The sequence below is a fragment of the Phaseolus vulgaris genome, chromosome 10, assembly GCF_000499845.2.
Source record: "Phaseolus vulgaris cultivar G19833 chromosome 10, P. vulgaris v2.0, whole genome shotgun sequence".
NCBI lineage: Eukaryota > Viridiplantae > Streptophyta > Magnoliopsida > Fabales > Fabaceae > Phaseolus > Phaseolus vulgaris.
The window spans coordinates 3,013,308-3,035,298 of NC_023750.2; the positions used below are offsets into that span (position 1 = coordinate 3,013,308).

Genomic DNA, 21,991 nt, shown 5'->3' on the forward strand with positions numbered 1-21,991 from the left:
TAAGTAAAATCATTTTTAATTGTAAAACTCACATATTAAATTTGTCATTCATATTAACTTTCTATCTCTCCTAGTTACTAATAATGATCTTAAAAAAAAAATTCAAATTTTAGAGTTTCGAAAAAAAAATAGGAGACAATCAATATATTTTAAATTTTACAAGGATGCAAAAACTCATTATACTTTTTGTTTAATTAGAAGGATAATGGAAGGTCCATTTTAATCAATGTTAATGAATGTTTCATTTTCATGAAGGACCAAATTTTTTTTTCCTTTTTTTTTCAATGATAATCATAATCTTGCAACAAAACCAATGATGGTGTGAATGTGATATAACTCTTCTCCAAAACTTGTGGTTATAAGCAATTGAGTCTTTTCAATTCTTGTTGTGCCTTAGTGCTTGAGCTTGAAGATTTTGGTTCTCCTCCAAGAGCCTGTCATATTCAAGGAGTAGATCTGCAGCTTGCTTTTGGAGGGAAGTAACATGAACTTCAGCAGTTTCAACCCTTTTGTCCTTCTCTTCACATTCCACCTTTGTCTTCTTCAAACTTTCTGAAAGACCAGAAATTTGTTCCTTCAGTTGCATTATCTCCTTCGAAGCTTTCTCTTCCTTTTCCTTAAGCTCAACTTTCTCTTTCTCAATGCTTTCCACTTCTTCTTTAGAAGCTCCTGCATTACTCCTTAACTTGTTAAGCTTTTGGAGATAATGGTGCACACGATCAATTATGAAGCCAAGGAATAATGTAAAACCTGCAAGATCATATCAACTCCTTTAGGACAAGATTATCTACCTTCATTGTAGGAAACATGTAAGGATTGATGGCATAAATGATCTAAAAACAACTCTAATACTATAAAAAAATGAACATACGTGAACAATATATCTGTAGAAAGATTCACAAATATGTTGTTTTTTAAGATTTTGGGTTGAGGATGTATTAGGAAGTAAACTTCAAATAACTCAATCTTACAAAACTGACTCATCTCTAATTGATCTAGGATTTCCAACACACCGCCCTCGTGCGTGAAACTATATATTTACGGGGAGTCTGATAAGCTCAACAAATTGTCGCTAGGATAGGCTCTAAATAGCTTTTATACCATATTAGAATAAATTTTAAACTTAACTCAACCTTACAAAATCAGTTCATGAGGTGAGATTCCCACACATAACAACGTAACAAATATAAATGTATTTGTAAAAATCTAATATCACCAACAAAGCTTTGTAATGCATGCATGAATCAAAATTTATGTTTTGATGTTATTTTGCACTTTCAATAACGGAGAACATTCTCTGTCCCATATCAGCTTTGAAAACAGAACACCATAAGGATAAATGCAAGTAAAATAGGAGCAAATATGAGCAATTTAAATGAGAATAAATGTAAAGTTGAGAGTGCTCATGCAGCTACACATGGAAACACTCCACTTTTAGAAGATGGAATTTAGAAACAAAGATTATGGACAATTAAGACTTTTGAGAAACACGAATCAATTCCTCATGAAAATAATTAATTCTCAAAACCTTAGCGAAGTTCTGGTTAGATTTCTGCTGTAATAAACATATTTGTTACACAGAAGTAGACAAAATCTAAGCAGTTATGACATAGCATTCTGCATTCGTTGTTTCTCTTCAGTAAGACCTGACAATAGACAAACAAGTCATCACTGCTGCCAACCTTCCAACTAACAACTTATCATGTTTATCACTCTCAACCACCATAAATAAAACACCAGGTTAACAACTGACAAAACCACCCTTTTGATGACCACTACCACATCAGAAACCAGATAGAACATATACTTTCACCAGCCTTACTACTGTCAAAAAACTACTTTCATTTCTACAGAATCACACAAAACAATCATGTAAACACCACTGCATTCTACAGCACCACAGCCACAACAGACTATACTAGCATGGTGCAAGTCAGCACCATAGATGCCACTGCTTTAAACTCAAATTTACTATATTCATCAAGCTATTACCATTGCTGATGCTTTGATTCCTATTGTCAGTTCCATCACTTCGGCCCAAATTGCCAATTTATTCATACATCTCACTTCTGACTTTATTGATACATCTTATTATATTAGCATTACTACTGCTAAAGCTATTATTACTATTGAAGGCTATGCCTATTGCTAGAAAAGAACAGAACATAAAATAAGTGAAGAGGGAAACAACATTAATATGTGGTCAAGGACATTAACTCGACACTACTTCAGAGAAGGATACCATGAACAAAACAATATCTAGAAGCATGTTCTTTTAGGCAATCTTTGGACAAGATCAAAAGACCAATTAGAATACCAAGGAATTTAATACAAGGAGAATTCAATATTTCAATTAAAGCAATCTATTTCCTTTCATTTGCTGCAAAATCTTGTTTGGTTATGTGTCATCTAAGATAATCATATATCACAGAAATCCCATTCCAAACAGCCATGGCAGGAAGAAGCAGTGCAGCATCACATAACATCTTCCTCTAATGTGTATCAATCTGTCATACTATTAGGGTAAATCAATTTCAAAATAGATTTGACTAGAACAGCCCCCACATTGCCCTTTTTGACAGCAAGCAACCCATTACATTAGTTCAAATTCTTATCCAGCTTCTTATCAGAAACCTCATTGCCCTATCAATATACCCATTCCAGGCATAACTACACAGCATTCCACCAGTTTACTAGACAAAATCCTTCTCAGGCACATGGACTTTGCTGAGTTTCAATTCTCAACCTTTCCTGAAAAAAAATACTCATTCCAAAATACACTTTCTCTCCAATGTTTCCTCAAACAGATCCAACTCATGATTGAGCCTACCTGATATCATGGCATTGCACATTATGATGCTTTGACAAGAGTCAAAGGTCAAAGAGAGTCAAGTCACACCAAGCCTTATACAGATTGAAGCTCTGCATTGGTTCATTCAAGTGGCTCGGTCAACAACAGCTAAAGGAGGAGCAAGCAACATAACAATTTTGAAATCCCACATAATAGAGCTGAATTTAAAATTCCTTGTTTTTAAGAGAAAACATAGCCCATTAAATCCTTTGATATTTGCCAATTCTTTAGACTGTTAGAATTTATCCAAAATAAAGTAGTTCAGGAGAAGCCACAGCACAATGCATTTTACATATCTTAAAAATGACATCTTGTAAACATGCTTTTTATCCAAACATAACCTCAGTACTTATAGACACGCTTTCCTTAACTGATAAAAAAATAACACAAATCAACCTCAGATCTGCAACACATTCAAACAATCTTCTTCAAAAGGTTAACTTGCAGTTCCAGTTAACAATCAAAACAAAATTGATGAGACAAAAAATGCACCAAAGACCAGACAACAATTAAATTTCAAGACTACAAATATAAACCGTTCTTCACCTGAACCCCTAAACTTCTAAGATGTGTCAAGCAAAAACATTCACAGCAGCAACACTTCATTGCCACATTTGCCAGCAAAATCAATATTTCACTCACAGCCACATAAGAAACAATAACTACATAGAAAGAGAGAGAGAATGAAGTGACCCAGATGAAGAGTGTGTGAGCATACCCATGAGAGAAGCCTCCAGCAAGTGGGTCCTCCACAGAACTTGATCCATGGGTGACATGGTACCAAGCTTGGCACCTTTGTTCTGGATCTTAACAATGCTCATAAGGCTTGAGAAGAGAATCACGGACATGGTGCCAGCAATGGTCTTCACTGTAGCAGGACCCTTCCCCATTTTCATCTGATCCAGCGTCTTAATAACAAGATCTCTCAGTGGCCCAACCTTCACCAACAAAAGAAATGCCATAGCACCCTCCACAAAAAGCACCAAGAACAACAACTGAATCATCCTTTTTGCCCCCCACAAAATAACAGATACCCACTTCAACTACAATTACCAAAATCCCTTTTTTTCAAGAAAAACAAATCAAAGCTACCCCCACAAACACACTCTCATTCTTTCAACAAGCAAAGTATCCAAACCAGTAGTCAAATCAATAGAAGAAAAAAAACACAAACAAACAAACCCCCCTCACACAAACTCATACCCATTTGTCATTTCGCTGAAACTGAAAAAATGAACAAAAATCCACACCAATAGGAAACAAAAAATTGATAAAACTAAAAAAATAAATGCTGAAAATTACAGGTACAGGAAAAGCTTAAAGTTTTTCTTTGCAGAACATGAACATTTCTCCACTAAAGCTGATTAGTGTGAATCAATCAATTTATTTAGCATAAAGAGATAAACTATTCTAAAAGAAGCTCTTAACCCTTTTTTACATCTATAGGACTTGCAAGTGGGGTGCACTTGCTTTAGTTCAAAAAATACAATTTGAAACGTTTATTTATTTTTCTATAGTTTATAGTTTTAAATTAATTATTTTTTTTAGTTAACTGTTAACAAAAATATTTAAGATGTTCATCAAAACAGTATCTATTAAAATACATTATGAAATTTATTATTCATATCTAACATGAACAAATTGGCATTACTATTACATAATCTATTAAGATGAAAAAATTACATAATTTTTAAATCAAAAAAATTACATAGAAACTAAAATTATATATTTACAAACCCTAAAGAGTGAATTACGTACAAAGAATTCGATAGTGCGAAATAAAAAAATTATAAATATATAAACCTTTTGGCGTAAAAGGTGATGGTATGTTGGTCTTTTGAGACATTGCGAAAAGTCAAGAAATGGTACAAACTTTAGGGTTTTGTCTTGTTGGTAACTTCAACTTCGAGGTTCGGTGAGGTACTTTTTTGTGTTTAATTACGATTTTATCCTGGGCACATTTTTTCTATAATTAAAAATTTGATATAATTATTATTATAATAAAAAATTGTCTACATATAATATATGAAACTTAGTTTGATTTTATTAATTATTTTAATTATACTGTAAATATATTTTCAATTGCTCCAAGTTTCTTGTAGATTATAACGATTAAAAACTTTAATAATGAAAAGAGAAATACAAGGAATAAACAGAGTAAATATATGATGAAAAAACAGTTAAGAACTTCATCTTCATTATTAATGGCTATAGATAATACATTTATTTTTATAACATAAGTTAAAATTATCATTCTTCTGTTAAAAGAAACTTAAAATTACATTCAAGATTTATTTAATATAAAGTAAACAATTAAATATATTTTTACTCGTTGAAATGTATTTGTGTTTTTTCTGTCACTGCAATTTCTTTTGTTCTAGTAATTTTTTTTTTTAATTTTAACCCTTGTTATTTTGTTTTGATTTCTGTTAAATATTTATTTCTTTATTTGTCGTTATAGTGTTTGTATTTTTGAGTCAATCTGTTTGAAAAATATTTAACAATGATTAAAAGCAAATAATCTACACTCTACCAAAAGAAAAATAAATATATTTTAGAGACTAAAATAAAATAAAAATTGTCAAAATATTAAAAAAAAAGTTCATCCATCAAAAGTTAAGAAAAAAAAATTTGGATTGGAAACAAAATATAATCATATATCACCACCAAAATATATTTAAGCCTAAAGTAAAACTATCATAGACTGATCATGGCAGTTTATGACTCATAACTAAATAATATACCATGATCCTTTATATTTAACTATTTGAAGTAAAATATAAATCTAAAAAAAAAATACATGTGTAATTTTGAATAAAAAATACATGTGTAATTTTTATTTTTCCTCTCTTAATTTTTCTGTCAAGTATTAAAAACAGTAAAAAAGAAAAGAAAATAATGTTTGGTGTATCTTACTAAGAAACGTCGTGTTTTTTTTATAACAAAAACATAAGAATCAAAATAAATTTTCTTTGATATCGAACTTCTCTTCTCATATTCTTACACTTTAGATTTTATTAAATCTTCAAGTTTTATTTTTTGGCATCATGTTGCTTATTAGTATCGAATTCATATAAACTTGTCAATGCTAAGCAACTTTGTCATAATATTTGCTACGTTTTTATTGGTGTGAATTTTTTTGCATATTCACACTTTTTTCCTCTACTACTTCTTGAACAAAGTATGCACTCTAACTGGTGTAATATACAATAAGCTTTTGTTGTGTATGCACAAGTTCCTCTATTAACCTTTGAATCCAACTAGCATCCTTGCATGCTTGAATAGCGACCATGAACCAAGCTTTGATAGTAAGCATAGCTACAACATCATGTAACTTGGATAACCAACTTATTGTCCCTCCTGCAAGTGTAAACACATAATCAATAGTGTTTTTACAAAAAGGACTGAGATTACTCAAGCAAGTTGACAATACATACTTCACTAGCTGATCTCTCAGGTTTGGGCTTTCGACTTCTTTCCAGGTTGGGCTTTTGGCTTCTCTCTAGGTTGGGCTTTCGATTGCTCTCCTCACGGATGAGTGTGTGTACCTGCAAGACGCTCCAATGTCAAAGTCAGAAATAGTTTTACATTCATCAGATGAAATTCACTCTGCCTTACCTCTTGGGTTGATACTCTATTTATAGGGTTTTCTTATTGGACTTATACCTTATTTGGGCCTTTCTTTTTGTACCTCTTTATTATTTTATGCACATCCATTAATTTGGACTTTTATTGATTTGGATCTTGCTACAGTGATTATATATGTTTATTTTTATCTTTTTTATATATATAGTTTTCGATATAACTTTTCGGTATATTCTCTCGGTTATACCTCTCGGTTCTGGTAGTACAAGTAGTAAATATCTTTGTAAAAACAAGGAAAAATAGAAGAAGGAATGGTTAAATTATGTTTTTAAAACCTTTAGGTATTTTTCACAAATATCATCTTATCTATATTTTCTTCATCTAGGTTTTCCATTTTCTTTTTCTAGGTAACATTCATTTTGTTTAATGCTTTTAATTAATGAAATCTTCCAGAGACGTTGGCTAAGCTTTTCATATCCAATGGAATCTCCTCCAAATCAAAACCCTTGTTTTAAAAATATCATCTAATCTTTCAACTATGTCTTCCAACTTGCTAATAGTAACAATCTTCTTTTGAAATTTATCTTTTATTACAAAATAGGAATTGCTTACCTCAAAAAGAGTAGCAACTTTAGTAGAAACTTTGTGATAGAGTGAAAGATGTGACAAATTAAATATGAGATAGGAAAGGTAAAATTATGGAGAATAAAGAGTTGGCATCTTTAATGTTCATATGCAAGCATTTATGATCTCTTTGAGTATGGTTACAACATGTGTCTATAATGTGCCCATTTTTCCCTTTAAACATAATATTAGGTGCAGTCTTGTAGACATAATAATTAAAAAAAAAATCGAAGGTGTTTCAGTTTAAAATTTATTAATCAATTGTGTCGTGAATTGGAATATTCTAAAAACTTTACAACTTAAAAAAAAAGTAATTTTTCCTTATTTAATCAACTTTTTCATGTTGTTTGAGGTTGTAAGTTGAAGCTAAAAATATTTTATATTATATAATTAAGGTGTAAATAAATTTTATCTTATTTAGTTTATTTTAAAATTTATTTTTTAATAGAGTGTTAGACTTATTTAGAATTTATTCTAACAAGAATTTATATGAAAAGTGTGTTGTCGATTCAATATCGACTAGAAATATTCTAACAAAAATTTGTGTGAAACATGTTGATCTCACATATTAAAAATATATTTTATAACATATAAATGGATGTAAATTTCATAAATAATCTAGTTAAACTTAAATTTATTTCTTAAGATAATATCTAAATTTAAATTTCACTTTTTAATAATTTTTGAATTTGAGTAATTTTTTTACTACTCCATTAAAAAAAAAAAATCTTTCTCTCGTTAACCCAGCAAGGTATAGTTTTATAATAAAGACAAAGACAACTATTAATTAATTAACGTTTATTGTACCATTTTTATGAGGAAACGTTATATTCGCACGTGTCGCATTATGTGCCTAAAATTAAAGCAGGTTAATAAAGTAAAGATTAGTATTTACGTAATTTAACTTTTGTTTTTTAGAGTTTTTTCTACAATATTCTTATTAGTGAAAAAATTCTATAATTTTGTATATTTCTAAATTGTTCTCCGAGCAGCAGAGGAGAAAAGTTTCATGAGGAGTAATACTTTGGTACCTATAAAGTAAAATATATCTACTACACAACTAAACTATTAATACTTTAATTAAATTTATTTTATTTTTTAACTTAAACCAATATATATATATATATATATATATATATAATTAAAATAATTGTGTAAGTGGGTGTGTTTTTTTTGGGTGGATGTCAAAGTATAGTTTTTCAAGTTTTATTTTTCCAAAATACGATACCATAGTTCATCAAAAGTTTTAAGTCTTAACACTATTCGTTTTGTTTATCATCTTATTAGTTTTTCAATTAAGACATGAACTACAATATGTGTTGAAAATCTCACATCAACTAAAGATTATGACATTTTATTATATATAAGTGAGTGCAAACCTCATCTCATGAGTCGATTTTATGGGGTTAAGTTAGGCTTAAAACCCAACAAATACAATCTCTAATCGATTTGGGATATCCAACAATAAACCAGAGGCTAATTTTAAAATCTTAGTGGATCATATTTATGAGAAAAATCACATTTTTGTTTTAAAAAAAATATATCACTTCTCATAGTTTTGGAAGCATGTTTAGCAAACTCAAGTACAAAATGAGTGGAAAATGTTATTAGTTGGTAAACATAAGTCAACTTATTTTGAAACTGAAAACAATAAAATCCTAAAAACGAAACCTAGGCCACTTGTTGGTTATCTTGGACTCAAACTAAGGTTTTGCTTTTTACACCCCTTCATGTTCACAGATCATCAAAAGCTTTCTGTTCTGTTTCTTCCTCATCGAACAACCTATTGCTTTTAACTCAAACAAAAATATTGTGAGGTTTAGAAATATTTACTTATCTGCATTATGACTTGTACAATTCTATGTTTTTACAGACTGTTTTTCAATTTAACAAATTCAGTATTTGATTTTTGGTTTATTATTTCTAGAAATTAATTTTAAGGCCTGAATTTAGCTCTAAAAATGCTTTGTTGCGTTTACTTTCACTTTCCTATGCTTTTCTCAAATTTTATCATAAAGTTAATAAGAATTAATTAAAAATCTTAACTGATATATTAAGTTGTATTTTAAGAATTGATATAACTAAAAATATAAATGCACCAGTTTTCTTGTTTGTCTCTCTTCAAACATGGTTGTTTTTACTCTACTTTATTTAAGGTATTCAAAATATTTATTTGTTATTAATGTTTGAGTAACCTGGTTCAGAAAGTGTTTAACTCTCGACAAAATTACAAGTGCCTAAGTTTGGTGTTTTGTGTTTTATTACATTTTATGTTGTTAAAATTTTGATAACATTGTATGACAAATGATTTACGAACACATGATCCAACCTTACGGGTAAACACCCTAGTATGCATAAAGTTAAAATAAACACAATAAAATTAAATGAAGTTGGATCTATTATAGATGCACAACAAATGAATATAAGAATAGAGTATAACAATTTCTTTAATTTGAAAAGATGAATGTTTTGGATAATAATGGAAGATTCTATTATCTGTGTGTTAATTGTTTGAATGAGCAAAGACTACTGATTCAGGAGCATGTTCTTTGTGATGATTTCCTAAAAATTTACACAAAGTGGACATGACTGGTGAATTAATAAACATACCAAGTGTATGGATGATCAATTAGAGAAAATGATTTGTGATGTAAGACTTTGATGTCTTTCACCGTGAACGTGTGTACGAGAATTTGTGCAATGATGCAGAAAAACCTTTATATCTAGAATGCATTAAGTTCATTCGGTTGTCAGCAATATTAAAATTATTCAATGTGAAGACAAGAAATGGGTGGACTGATAAAAGCTTCACATAATTCCTAGAGTTGTTGAGTAATATGCTTCCTGAAGGTAATATGTTGCCAAGTTGTAATTATGATGCGAAGAAGATATTGTATCGATGGGTATGAAGTATAAACAAATTAATGCATGTCCAAATGATATGTGTTGTACAAAAAGGAATTTGATAAGTTTCATCAATCACAATATGGGATATCATGATACAAGAAGAAATATGGTGATACCAAACATGATGTTAAGAAGGGTCCTCTTGCAAAAATGTTGTGGTATCTTCCTATAGTTTCAAGGTTGAAACAATCATTCACTAATGCATATGATGAAAAACTCATTAGATGACATGCATATGTGCTTAAAAAGGATGGTCATTTGAGGCATCCAACAAATAGTTTGCAATGGAAGAAAATTGATTCTATGTTCTCCAATTTTGCCAATGATCCAAAAAATATTAGGCTTAGACTTGTTACAAATGGAATGAATCCACATGGTAACTCGAGTAGTAAACATGGTTTTTGACTTATGTTGTTAGTGATTTACAACTTACCTCTATGGTTGTGCATGAAGCACAAATATGTGATGTTTTATTTGATGATCTCGGATCCAAAACAATCAGGAAATGACATTGATGTTTATTTGAGTTCGTTGGTTAAAGATTTGAAGATGTTATGGGAGGGAGGTGTTGATGTGTTTGATGGGTACAAAGGTGACTCCTCTAATTTGTGTACCATGTTATTTTATACAATCAATGACTTTCTAGCATATGATAATTTGAGTAGATACATCACCAAAGACATGCTTTAATGTGAAAAAGACACACATCATCATCAACTACAACATGGAAGGAAAACAGTGCATCCCCTTTTATATGTCACAGAGATTTTTTTTTATATTCTCACTAGTACTAATATGATATGTGTATCAATAATACAACTTTAGTTTATTAACTTTTAACAACTTTTAATATATTCAATATGTTATTATAACAAAATTTTTTCAATGTTCAAGGTATTTACATTATCTCTACATCGAGAAAAAGAATATTTATACATATATGGATTCATTGACCATGTTGTCATTCAGAGTGTTGGGAATAAAGATATATTTCAAATGGAGGCAAAAAGGTGTACTTAGCACCTTTCTTGCATTAGACACACCAGTTTTTTATTACTTTGTTTCCTATATTATATGCTTTCATAATTAATATAATTGTAATGTATATAACTATTTATAGAACTATTGAAGCTCGTTTGAGGTTGTAGGGGCTTCCACGTGTCGCTAGAAAGAAGCTACAATATATTGCATCAAATGTAAGTCATTGTCTTACTACTACTCAATTGCAATATATAAATCATTATATTATAATATCTGTATTTAACTTGTAGTTCACACATAAATCGAGAAATTATGAGTGTGAGTATTATGTGATGAGACATATGCATAAAGTTGTATCCACTAACATTAGTGACTCATGGAATGAGGTAATATACAATTAGCTCAAATATTTTAAATATGTTAACTGTTAACTTCATCTTAAATATTTGATTATGTAGATATTTAGTAATCAATCTCCATTGAAGGAGGAAGTGTTACAAGAGGTTCCAAATTAATAGACATAACTACTTTTAAGTATTTACGGTAAATGATCATATTAGAGCTAGATAACAATTTTGTATGAACTTAAACATATTAACTTTTAAAATTTATAATTGTTTATGTACTAGATCGTTAAAATTTTATTTGAAAATCTTTGTTTGAGAACTGTGTTTATTATTCAAGGTATGTTATGCAAGTAAGAAAATGAATATGTCAAAAAAAAATTAAAAAAAATACACTGTCAATTAAGACTAAACCTATCATAAAATTAGTTAGATCTTAACCATCACAAAAAAGTAACACATTCTATGATAGTTAAAACATCATCAAGAACAAATTTAATTATCATAAAAAACAAAAATAACATATAAAATATGACATATTTTAATATTTTTTACGATAATAAATCTTTTAGAATCGATTTAGAAGATGAATTTTCTATGATAGTTTTAAAACTATCATAAAAAAATTGTTTTAACTATCATAAAAATAACTATTATATTAATAATTATAATGAAGTACTAATAAAATAACATAAATGTTAATATTTTATCTCATTACCTTCTAACTCAATTGCCCTTTTCCTCGAATTATCTCCTTAAACAACAAGAACAATGAATTACAAGAATACAATAGAGAATAGGATTAAAAAAAATTATATATCATCACTAGCCTAAGAATTTATTGAAGTAGGCTAGGATAATTATTCTATTAATTATATCTTAATAAGCAATTAAAGATTAAGTTACTAACTATAACTATTTTAGGGTAAGAGCATATATAATAAAATATATTTTAGTTATCGATTTTGTTTATATGATTGTCTCTATCATATTAAGTAACTTTTATATGGTGTGGGACACATCACACATATGTAAAAGTTTCATGATCAGATAGCTGTTATATATTTCACAATGGTTATATAAAATAAATAATTAATTACTCTTTTAAAAAAATCTTCAATATAAGAATCTTGATCAAAATCTTAAATTTAAAACTAGATACTTATAAAAAATATTTATTAGCGCAAGTTGACATAAAATAGTATAACTCTTAAATTTAAGGTATGATTATTGTATTGGGCATTGAGTCTTTAAAATAAATAAATAAGTATTTATATAGTGAAACTAACTTTTTAAATTGTAAAAATGAAAATTATAAAATTATGAATCTTATGAAATTTCATCATTAAAACAAAGTTTAGAAAAGCATCTAAAAATTTAGTATGGTGAAAATAAAAGTTGTGAGAAGTTGTATTAAGAGCCTTTCATTTGAAACTGTAATTGTTCTTTATAACATAACACCTGAATGGTGAGAATTGATCAAAAGAGAAATATAGAAAAGAGGAAGAAATTTGAAAGTCAATTCAAAAGCTTTGCACTAATCACCAATATTGACCAACTCACCGACAACACCATATTATTTTTAATTCAGCCGCCACCAACTCTTAAGACGCCATGCTTTTTTTTTTTTTTATGTACTTGTTTTATTCTGCTACAGTCACAAATTTTCATGATTTCTTATTTTGAATATTTCTTCGTTTTCTCATTTTATTTTTTTCCTTAAATAAGAATTTTAATATTCATAAAGATAAACTTAATATTCATGAGTTGCAGGCATAAATGCTTTCATTGTGTTTAATATATAGTATTTTATTTGTTGTTTTTATTTTAAATTTGAGTTCTATTATAAATATTACCTTTGATAGAAGGTATGTATTAAGTTCCTGTTTTTTTTTTTCAGAAAAAAGTTAATATATATATATATATATATATATATACTAACTTAAATAATAAGAATAATAAGAGTAAGGCTTAACAAAATATACTAAGTTTATGGAGACTTCATTATACTTACTTTAATTATTTATGGGTTGAAAATATTTCGTCATTTAAGTATGATATGTTTGTGTCTTTTTTTTGTGTTGATTTTGAATGGATCGCGGTGTTTAGGACAATTTAGGATATTTGTAAAAGGTCGTCTAACATTCAAGACAGTACTTGATAGTTGGTGATTATGAGTAATAAATGTTATTAAATGCGTATATTGGTTTAGTTCTAATCAGTGTGAATACCACTGTTAAGTCTAACATTAGTCTAACATCAAGTAGTAATTAAGTGTGTTAAACTAATGATCATGTGGTAGCCATTCTAGGGGGGTGACATGTGTTCGACCATGCGTTTGAGACCTTAGTCAACTTCAATTATATGAACTTGGCCTGACCCATTTCAACTATATAGTACACTTGCCCTCTAAACTCGAAAAATTTAAGTTTTGTAGAGTTTTGTTTTTGCTGTCGTCTATGTGTTGGTATCACTCTTGACTTTGAAAGGTTTGCGAGATTGTTTATGTCGAGGCAATTTTGGTCAGTTATGTCGTAATATCATTTACAGTAGGTGATTTTGGCTACCCATCAACCCCTCAGGCTCGAGGCGTCTAGTCCTGTAGAATCTAGAAACTTCTTTTCTTTGGGGGAGACGATGATGTGATGCCACTTCGTGATCCATATCGATGAGATTATCACTGTTAGATGAAAACCGATCTAATGGTTGAGAAGGGTTGTGATGTTTGGAGTCATTCTCTTCCAATTTTCTATAAATAGGGGGATCTCATTTGTTGGGATCATCCCTTGTTTTATCTATATTTCAAATTGTGGCTAGGTTTTAAGAGTTTGTCTACTTCCAGGTTATATTCCTCCATGAGCTCATTGAGTTCATCATTTAAAAAGGTAATAGTGAAGCTAAGATTAGTTTGTCGGGTTGGTGCCACTGGTAAGGCCACTCAACTGGCCATGGAACAAGTCGAGAGTCAGTTTCCTCTTCAGTCGGGGTATGGATGGGTAGACATGCGAGTCCTTGACCAATTTTCTCATTATAGGTGGTCGTCCATAATGGCGAGTGTAGCTATGCTGAAGAGAGAGGTTGAGGTCGCTCTCGTCTCGGTTGAGGTCGCTCTCGTCTCGGTTGAGGTTGCTCTCATCTCGGTTGAGCGTTGTTATGCTATTGACATCATATGACATGGCTAAGAGGGAGCCGAATGTGATTTCTTTTACGTTTAATCTTGCTTTTTCACTGATCTTCATTTTTGTTTCCTCTTTGATGAGTTCACTATAGGTGTACTCCGAGTTCTTAACGTTGCCCCCACACAACTTCATCCGAACTTGTGGGTTTTGTTACAAGCCTTTTGACTATTGTGCAACATGTTTAGGTTAAAGTCGACTCCTCAGATCCAATGGGTTGGCTTTCCCTAGTCAATTAGTTGGGGTTATGTCTTTTTTTTCTTTTACTTCTTCACACATGAATTTTAAGGCTCAATTTTTCAATTTTTTTGTTTAGTCGATGGGTCACAAGTTTTTCTTTGACAATGGAAAACCTAAGTTTCCTTTCTATTGGACTCGGGACCTTGTCTAATGTCAAAGTTGGCCTAGATTATCCAAGAGTTCCAAAAACCTTGAAGATTTTAGGGTCTTAGATCAATTGTCAAGGAAGTTGCCCACTCAAAAGATCCTCGCCCGTTACTTGTCTCCCATCACTAGGTGGATCTCAATGGTATGTATACTTGTTATTGTGGTCGAAGTCAATTTTAACTTCAATGAATTTTTTCATGCTTTTCAAGGGTAATGGCTCAACATGATCTGATTTTAAAGTTTGTGCTTAAGCAACTTTGACAAAAGGTCAGGGGCTGAATGAAGCGCTCGATACTTACGAGGCAAACTCTTCAGTTCCTGTGGTTGATCTTAATCCACCTCCTGTTGTGGATAGGAAGAAGCATAAAATAAAAGAGAAGAGCTTCGAGTCTTCAAGGTCACTTAAACGATCTTGACCATCAACCTCTAGTACCGATACGAGCTTGACATTTGCCTTGCTCGGTGGGCACTTAACATTTTCTAAGGGTGTCAACGTAGCCCTCTCATTGGACGAAAAATAGTTGGTATCTTCAGTCTTGTAGATGAGGTGGCCTGGACCTTAAAGATGCAGAGTCGTCTGTTATTCTTGATTAAGGTCCTTAGGGTCGAGGCCTCTCAGGCTTCTTATAAGGAGGTGGTCAAATTGAAACAAGAGTTAGTCAAGTCTGCAAAGTCATTGCAGGTAGCACTTTAGAGCCACTTCGAACCTACAGGAAAAGATATAAATGGTCAAGTCTGACTGAGATGCTCTCACCAATAAGTTGTCATGGAAGCCACGATACTCCTCTGTGTAAAAATATTATGTTTCCTTAGAGTGTGTTGAGTAGAAGACGATTGTCGACACGAAGAATCTTGAGAAGAGTCTTACATAAATGACTTTTGCTTATGAGGAAGCTTTGACTGCTAAAGCTCTTAAAGTTTTAGGAATATGGCCTTGACATCCATGAAAAAGGCTTCAACCAGGCCATTCAATAAGTGACTTTCTTTTATAGGGTTCATGTCAGTGAAGGGAAGTTTGACATATCAAAGGACATCCACTAGGGCCATCTTATGGCGGTGAACAACATCCCAACGACAAAAGATAACGAGAATGAGCTCGCCACCAACTAACGGGGGGATGTATTTAGTACAAACTAACCCTTTTTTATAACCCCATAACATTTTTTGTACAAGTGATTGTTGATATTGTATTATTAATGAGATGACTTTGATTTTGATTTTTGGGAATTTCATTTTCCATTTAGCATTCAGTACATTTTGTGTGTATGATAACTTTACTTGAGCAATCTCATACCATTTCACTTTTGTAATATGCCCATCATACGTTGGCCGAAGGCATCAGGGTTAATGTTTTGGCTATGTATTGTTATAATCGTTGAAGCATGTCGATTTATGCTGGGCGAGTTGATTTTGGCCAGTGCTTTGCATCATTTTATACAAAACTTTGAAACAAGTTGGTTTAGACTAGTCATGCGCATCTTAACTGATGTTTGGCCTTTTGTATCCTAATTGATACAAACCTTGAAGCATGTTGTCTCCCGGTGGTCGTGAGCATCACGGTGGATGTTTGACCTTTGTACCTTATTTGATGCCAAGCTTAAAGCATGTTGGTTCACGTTGGCCATGAGCATCTCGATTGATACTTGGCCTTTATATCTTGTTTGATACAAAGTTTAAAGTGTGTTAGTTCACACTGGCTGTGAGCATCTCGGTTGATGCTTTCATGATATATGCATGTTTAACTTGAAAAGGAATTTTTATCCAATACCTCATTAAAACCTTCTCAGCAAAAAACTCTTAGGGAAATAAAGGTCTAACGAGGAAAGAGTGAACACTGTCATTTACATAATAGTTGATTCACTAAAGTAAAACTTCAAGTGGGTCGCGTTCCACATTATCAATATTTTATCTAGAGCGGTCCTTCCCAACTGGTTGAGAATTTCCGCTCGGTCTTTCTTGCGTCACTATGCATCCTCCAAACTATATTTGTTTGATGGAACGCATTCAATCTCACCTTATAATTGTACCTTCTAGCTACTCTGACCTTACAAGCTTAGTCTCTAATCTAAACCTTATCTCGTAATTCACTAATTAGGTCCATGTTGGTTACTAATCTTTCATTGTTCAAGTTGAGGTCGAAAAGTTGCCTTCTCATTAAAGATTCCTAGATTTCTACTAGGATCATGACATCCGTTCCAGTCTTCATTACTTTAATATCTTCATTTAAGCTTTCCATGTTCAAAATTAGTTCACAAATTGTCCTTTCAAATCATTAAATCACATGTTAAACGATTCAAGAAAAATAAAAGTTGTAAAAGGCTATTTTTATGATATTTTTGTAAAAATTCTATTTTTGGAGAAAATAAAAATCTAATCTAAAAGCATAAAATAGAACAAAAGAAACATTAAATAATTGAAATTAGTTTAGAAAAAGACTGAAAAACTTAGTGTTATCACTAGTACTCATCTCCCTAGGTAGCATGGCCTTTTGCACCATTTCATGCTAAAAGTGTACACCATACAAGGTAGATAAGTGGGTGAGAGTTGAAAAACTCTTTGTGTTAGAAAGTTTTAGAAGATAATAAATTTAGTTCTTCATCCAAGAGATCACTGAATGTGACATGTCTTTGAATGAATCTCTTTGGTCAAGATCTTTGTGGTAGTTGATGATGAGGCATGAAAGGATCTTCATTTGAAGAGTTCATCTCAACATTATCTTCATATTCTTTAGAGTCTTCTAGATGAACATGTAAACCCTTAACACCTTTACAAGCTATCTCCAAACAATTTACATTGGACATAATGAAGTTCAAGTATGAATAGAAGATCCCACATGGAGTGTTTCTCTGGCTTGAAGTCCTCCACGAGTTGTGTAAATGGTGTTTAAATGCACCATTACCAATCTTGACAAGAATAATCAAGATTGTCCTTTTAAGAATAGCCTAGACTTTTGTTAGGCACAAAGAGTTATCGACTAATATGTAGTCGAGATTATGAAACATGAACAATCACTCTTATCTCAATGGTAGAGTCATGAAAGGGCGTCTTATTGTGGCAAAATCTTCTTCATCTTCAGAGGCAAACCCTATCAACACTAAATCATTATCTGCGTCTTCACAAGACATTACAACCTTAATAATTTTATATTCAGGGAATCGATATGAATGATTTTTATATGTGCATCAATGTCAATCAAGTTAGAATGTTATATGTTTTTATTCATTAAAAATATAGATGAGTGAGAAGGATTAATCCTAGTCCTAATTTTCTCAATTGAATTATCTTAATCGTTTACTTTGTTCTCATTTAATTTCATCACACAAATTCATGATACCAATACCCTTTCAATCAAAATTTTGCACATATTTTGATATTTAGTGAATACTTTAATTTGAGATTTTAAAAGAATTATTCCTTGTAGGTTTGATATCTGTCCTTAGGGACAATTTATTACTTCTGACTCGGTACACTTGCATAAATAAAGTCATTATTCTATTGTGACAAATTTTGGCAAAATCTTTCTTTATGTTTTTCTAATACTATAATTGGATTGTTCATGTGTTGTTGTACTTGGTGATCAAGAGTTGATAAGTTCTATATCCTCTTAAGTGGTAAGAGTTGATAAGGGATAATGACCTATTGGTATCAAGGGTTGTTACATACCCTCTTGAATTTTTTCAAGAGTTTATTCTTGTATAACTTTATGAAAGTTATTGGAACCAAAATTCTAAGGTTGGATTGTTGAGACTAGATGTAGGATTAGAGAATTGAACTATATAAATTTCTTTGTGCTTTCCTTTCTTGCTTATCTTGTTTTATTTTTGTTGAACCCAATTCTTAAATCAATTTTGATTTAACTTATAATTGCATTCTTATTTAAAGTTTGAAAAGTCTTTCAAGAAAGTAAGTTTTTTATAAAAAGTTTTTAAAACCAATTCAGTCCCCCTCTTACGTTAATCAAGCCATTCTCTTATTCTAACACAATTATCCAAGACTAGTTATAGGCTTGATGGTTCGATGAGTTCCTTAGGAAAAGAAACCTTTCCCAACCCACTGAACTAAATACTTTTTCCAGGTTGTACCCAACATGTTCCAAACTTGAGAAGTTCATAAAATGTCCAAGAATGAATTGAGGTTCTAGATACATTATCATTGCCTCCCAACAAAAAAAAACGAAAGGTATTTTTTTGTGACATTCTTAGAAGTCATTGAATCTTTGCAGTGAAGGTTTGAATGACTTTGACACACACACGCATGCACACACACACAACTTTTCCGGTTTAAGAGGTCTTTTAGTTTAGAATCATCCATTTGCTTTCCCTTTACCTTCTTTAGAAACCCGCTAGTTATAACAACCATGTTACAACTAATGTGATCAGACAATACTCTGACCTTCAAGTTCAAATTTCTGAAATCTTTAATCAAGATCAATTCCTTAACAATAAATGTTTCCACAGGAGTTTTCCTTTTATTCAATGCATATGCAACCACATTTGTTTTCCTATGATATTACATCAACTAAAAATATAATCTTTTGGAAATCATTTATTTTCTCCCCCTCATGTTGAACTCCTTATGATCAAACAAATATTTCAAGTTCTTATGATTATTGAATACATTAAAATAAACACAATAGCAATAATGTCTCAAAATCTTCAAGACTATAATGTCTGCAGCTAATTCGAGATCATGAGTCAGAATAGTTTCTCTCATGCACTTTCAATTGTTGTGAAGCATAGGCACAAACTTATTGTCTTGCATCAGAACACACTACAATCTTTAATAGGAAGTATCACAAAAGACTTCAAATAGTTGTCTGAGATCAATGATGGTTAACATAGAGGTACTAGCTATTATCTGTTTTAGCTCTTCAAAGCTCCTTTCACACTAATTTATCCAAGCGAATGAACAATTTTTTTGGTATGGTCAAATGAGTTAAATGGGTCACTACACTAAAAAAAACATTAAATAACAACTAATTTAAAGATAAAAAATTAGTCATTATATTAACTAAATTAGATTTTGTTTTATAAACTAAAAAATTATTAGTATATAAAGTAATTTCTATTAGTAATAAAAGTTTACAAAGTACTTTTTAAATTGCTATCTAAAACTAGCTACCAAGATTTTAATTACTAACTACTTTAGATTATAAATTAGTCATTAATATAATTAAAGACTAATTTAAAACTTAAAGTAGTTAATAACTAAATCATTAATAACTACCTATGTAGCACAGACACTGACACGGACACAGACACAAAGATAAGTAAAATCTCTAAAATGTAGGACACGGGGACACGAATCTATATATTATATAATTATGAATTATATAAATTGACAATAAAGATTTATGTGCACAAGTATGTTCCAAATTATTTTTTGGAGCAGAAAGATGTTTTTCATGACTGGTTCAAAAGGATTTGTTTCTTATTTTTATAATCATAATAACAATTTATACAATAAAATTTGAATTTTTAGAAAATTAATGTATTTTTCCTTTTTAAAATTGTGTTAAAACCATATTAGAATTGTCAGAAATCTAACAAATACTTTTTGAATTAGACACTTTATGGATACGTGTCCTACAGGTGTCATACGAGTGTCGATGTCCGACATGAGTATCAAACATCGACACGCCATTTAAGAGGAGTGTCTGAACTTCATAGATAACTACTATTAAATAGTAATTTAAAAATTATTTTATAAATTTTTATTCATAATAAAAAAATATTTTAATTTATAAAATAATATCTATCTTAATTAATATAATACTAGATATTGCTGGTAAAGTTTTCAAGACATTCTCAAAACGACTTCTACGTAGAAGGACCTACTACTATTCCTTACTTACATTGAAGTAACATGTCCTAAGAATGTAATTTTAAACATCCAATGTAAAATCAATTTTATAATTGAAACTAAACTAATAATTTTGTGATTAAACCGATAAATAATACAGATTGCAAACACCCTTTATCCTATAAACAATTATTATCTAAATTCATCAAAAAAAATTCACAAGATAACAAACTTTGTAAATTGATTCCATGATAAAATTGAGCATAATTAAGAAAAAGGTAGAGTAGAAAAGTATGATATTTTGAATAGTGGAAGTTTCCATAGGAAAGGACAAAAGATATATTATTATATTTGATTGTGAATGATTAAAAAATTATGACATCCTTTAGATGACGTGAATTCACCTACTTGCCATGAATGCTCAACCACCATACAACAGTCGCACTCAACCTTGCATAATCCAAGCCATTCACAGCTCATACACTCATCACACCCGAACAACTTTGTGCTTCAATTTAATATAAATTACTTCAATAATAACAATAAACTTCTTAGATTTTTTTTTTCATAATTTATTAGGGTTTTTTTACCATCTTATTCACACCATTATTCATAGCCAAATAAATAAATAAAATCACTATTACTCATATATTACTTACTTCTTTCTATATCTTGCTTTGCTTCTTTCTATATCTTGCTTTGCTTTTGATAAGTAGTAAATATTTAAGATCTTTCTTTGGTTTAAGAATTTAACATATTGTAGTTTCTCAAAGCATATTAAATTTTTTTCATATGTTTATGGAAATATTAAGATGGGAGAAGAAAGAAATTGACTATTCATTTAGAAGATAGATAAAAAAGAAGAAAGAAAAGTGAAACTAATAAATTATTTTGTTTTTTCTTTAAAGAAATTTTGGAGATTAACATTGTAATTTGTTAAAGTATTTTCATAAAATTTTAAACTAATTCAAACAAAATGTAATTAATAGAAAAAAAGGAGCTAATCATTTGGAAGGAGATGAAAAGAGAGATTTTTTTTTATCACATTCTACTAATTAAAGTATATCTTTGCATGATACACCAATAAAAAGAAAAAGTGTATTTCTTTATAGAGACATAAAAGTTTCATATTAAAATAATATTTTTCTTTACATTGTTTACAAACCAAATAATTAAATACAATCTTTCTCTCTTTCACTTTTTCCCATCTTTTGTTTCATTTTCATACAACTTTAAAAATATTTTTTTTTTAATTTCTTGTCTTACTTTTTTTTTACATATTTGTTTCTTACTTTAATTCACCCAATATTAGCTAAATAACCTCCTGATAAATT

The 21,991-nt window shown here is 30.2% G+C and overlaps 1 protein-coding gene across 1 annotated transcript; it reads right to left on the reverse strand.

Annotated features, from left to right (window-relative positions):
• Positions 1-213: 213 nt before the first annotated feature.
• Positions 214-4,324, reverse strand: LOC137819246 (uncharacterized). The gene is made up of 2 exons (XM_068623033.1): positions 3,570-4,324; positions 214-750 (listed from the first exon to the last, which is right to left on the reverse strand). The coding sequence occupies exons 1-2, from the start codon at positions 3,853-3,855 to the stop codon at positions 377-379; spliced, it is 660 nt and encodes a 219-aa protein (XP_068479134.1). The 5' UTR covers positions 3,856-4,324; the 3' UTR covers positions 214-376.
• Positions 4,325-21,991: the final 17,667 nt, after the last annotated feature.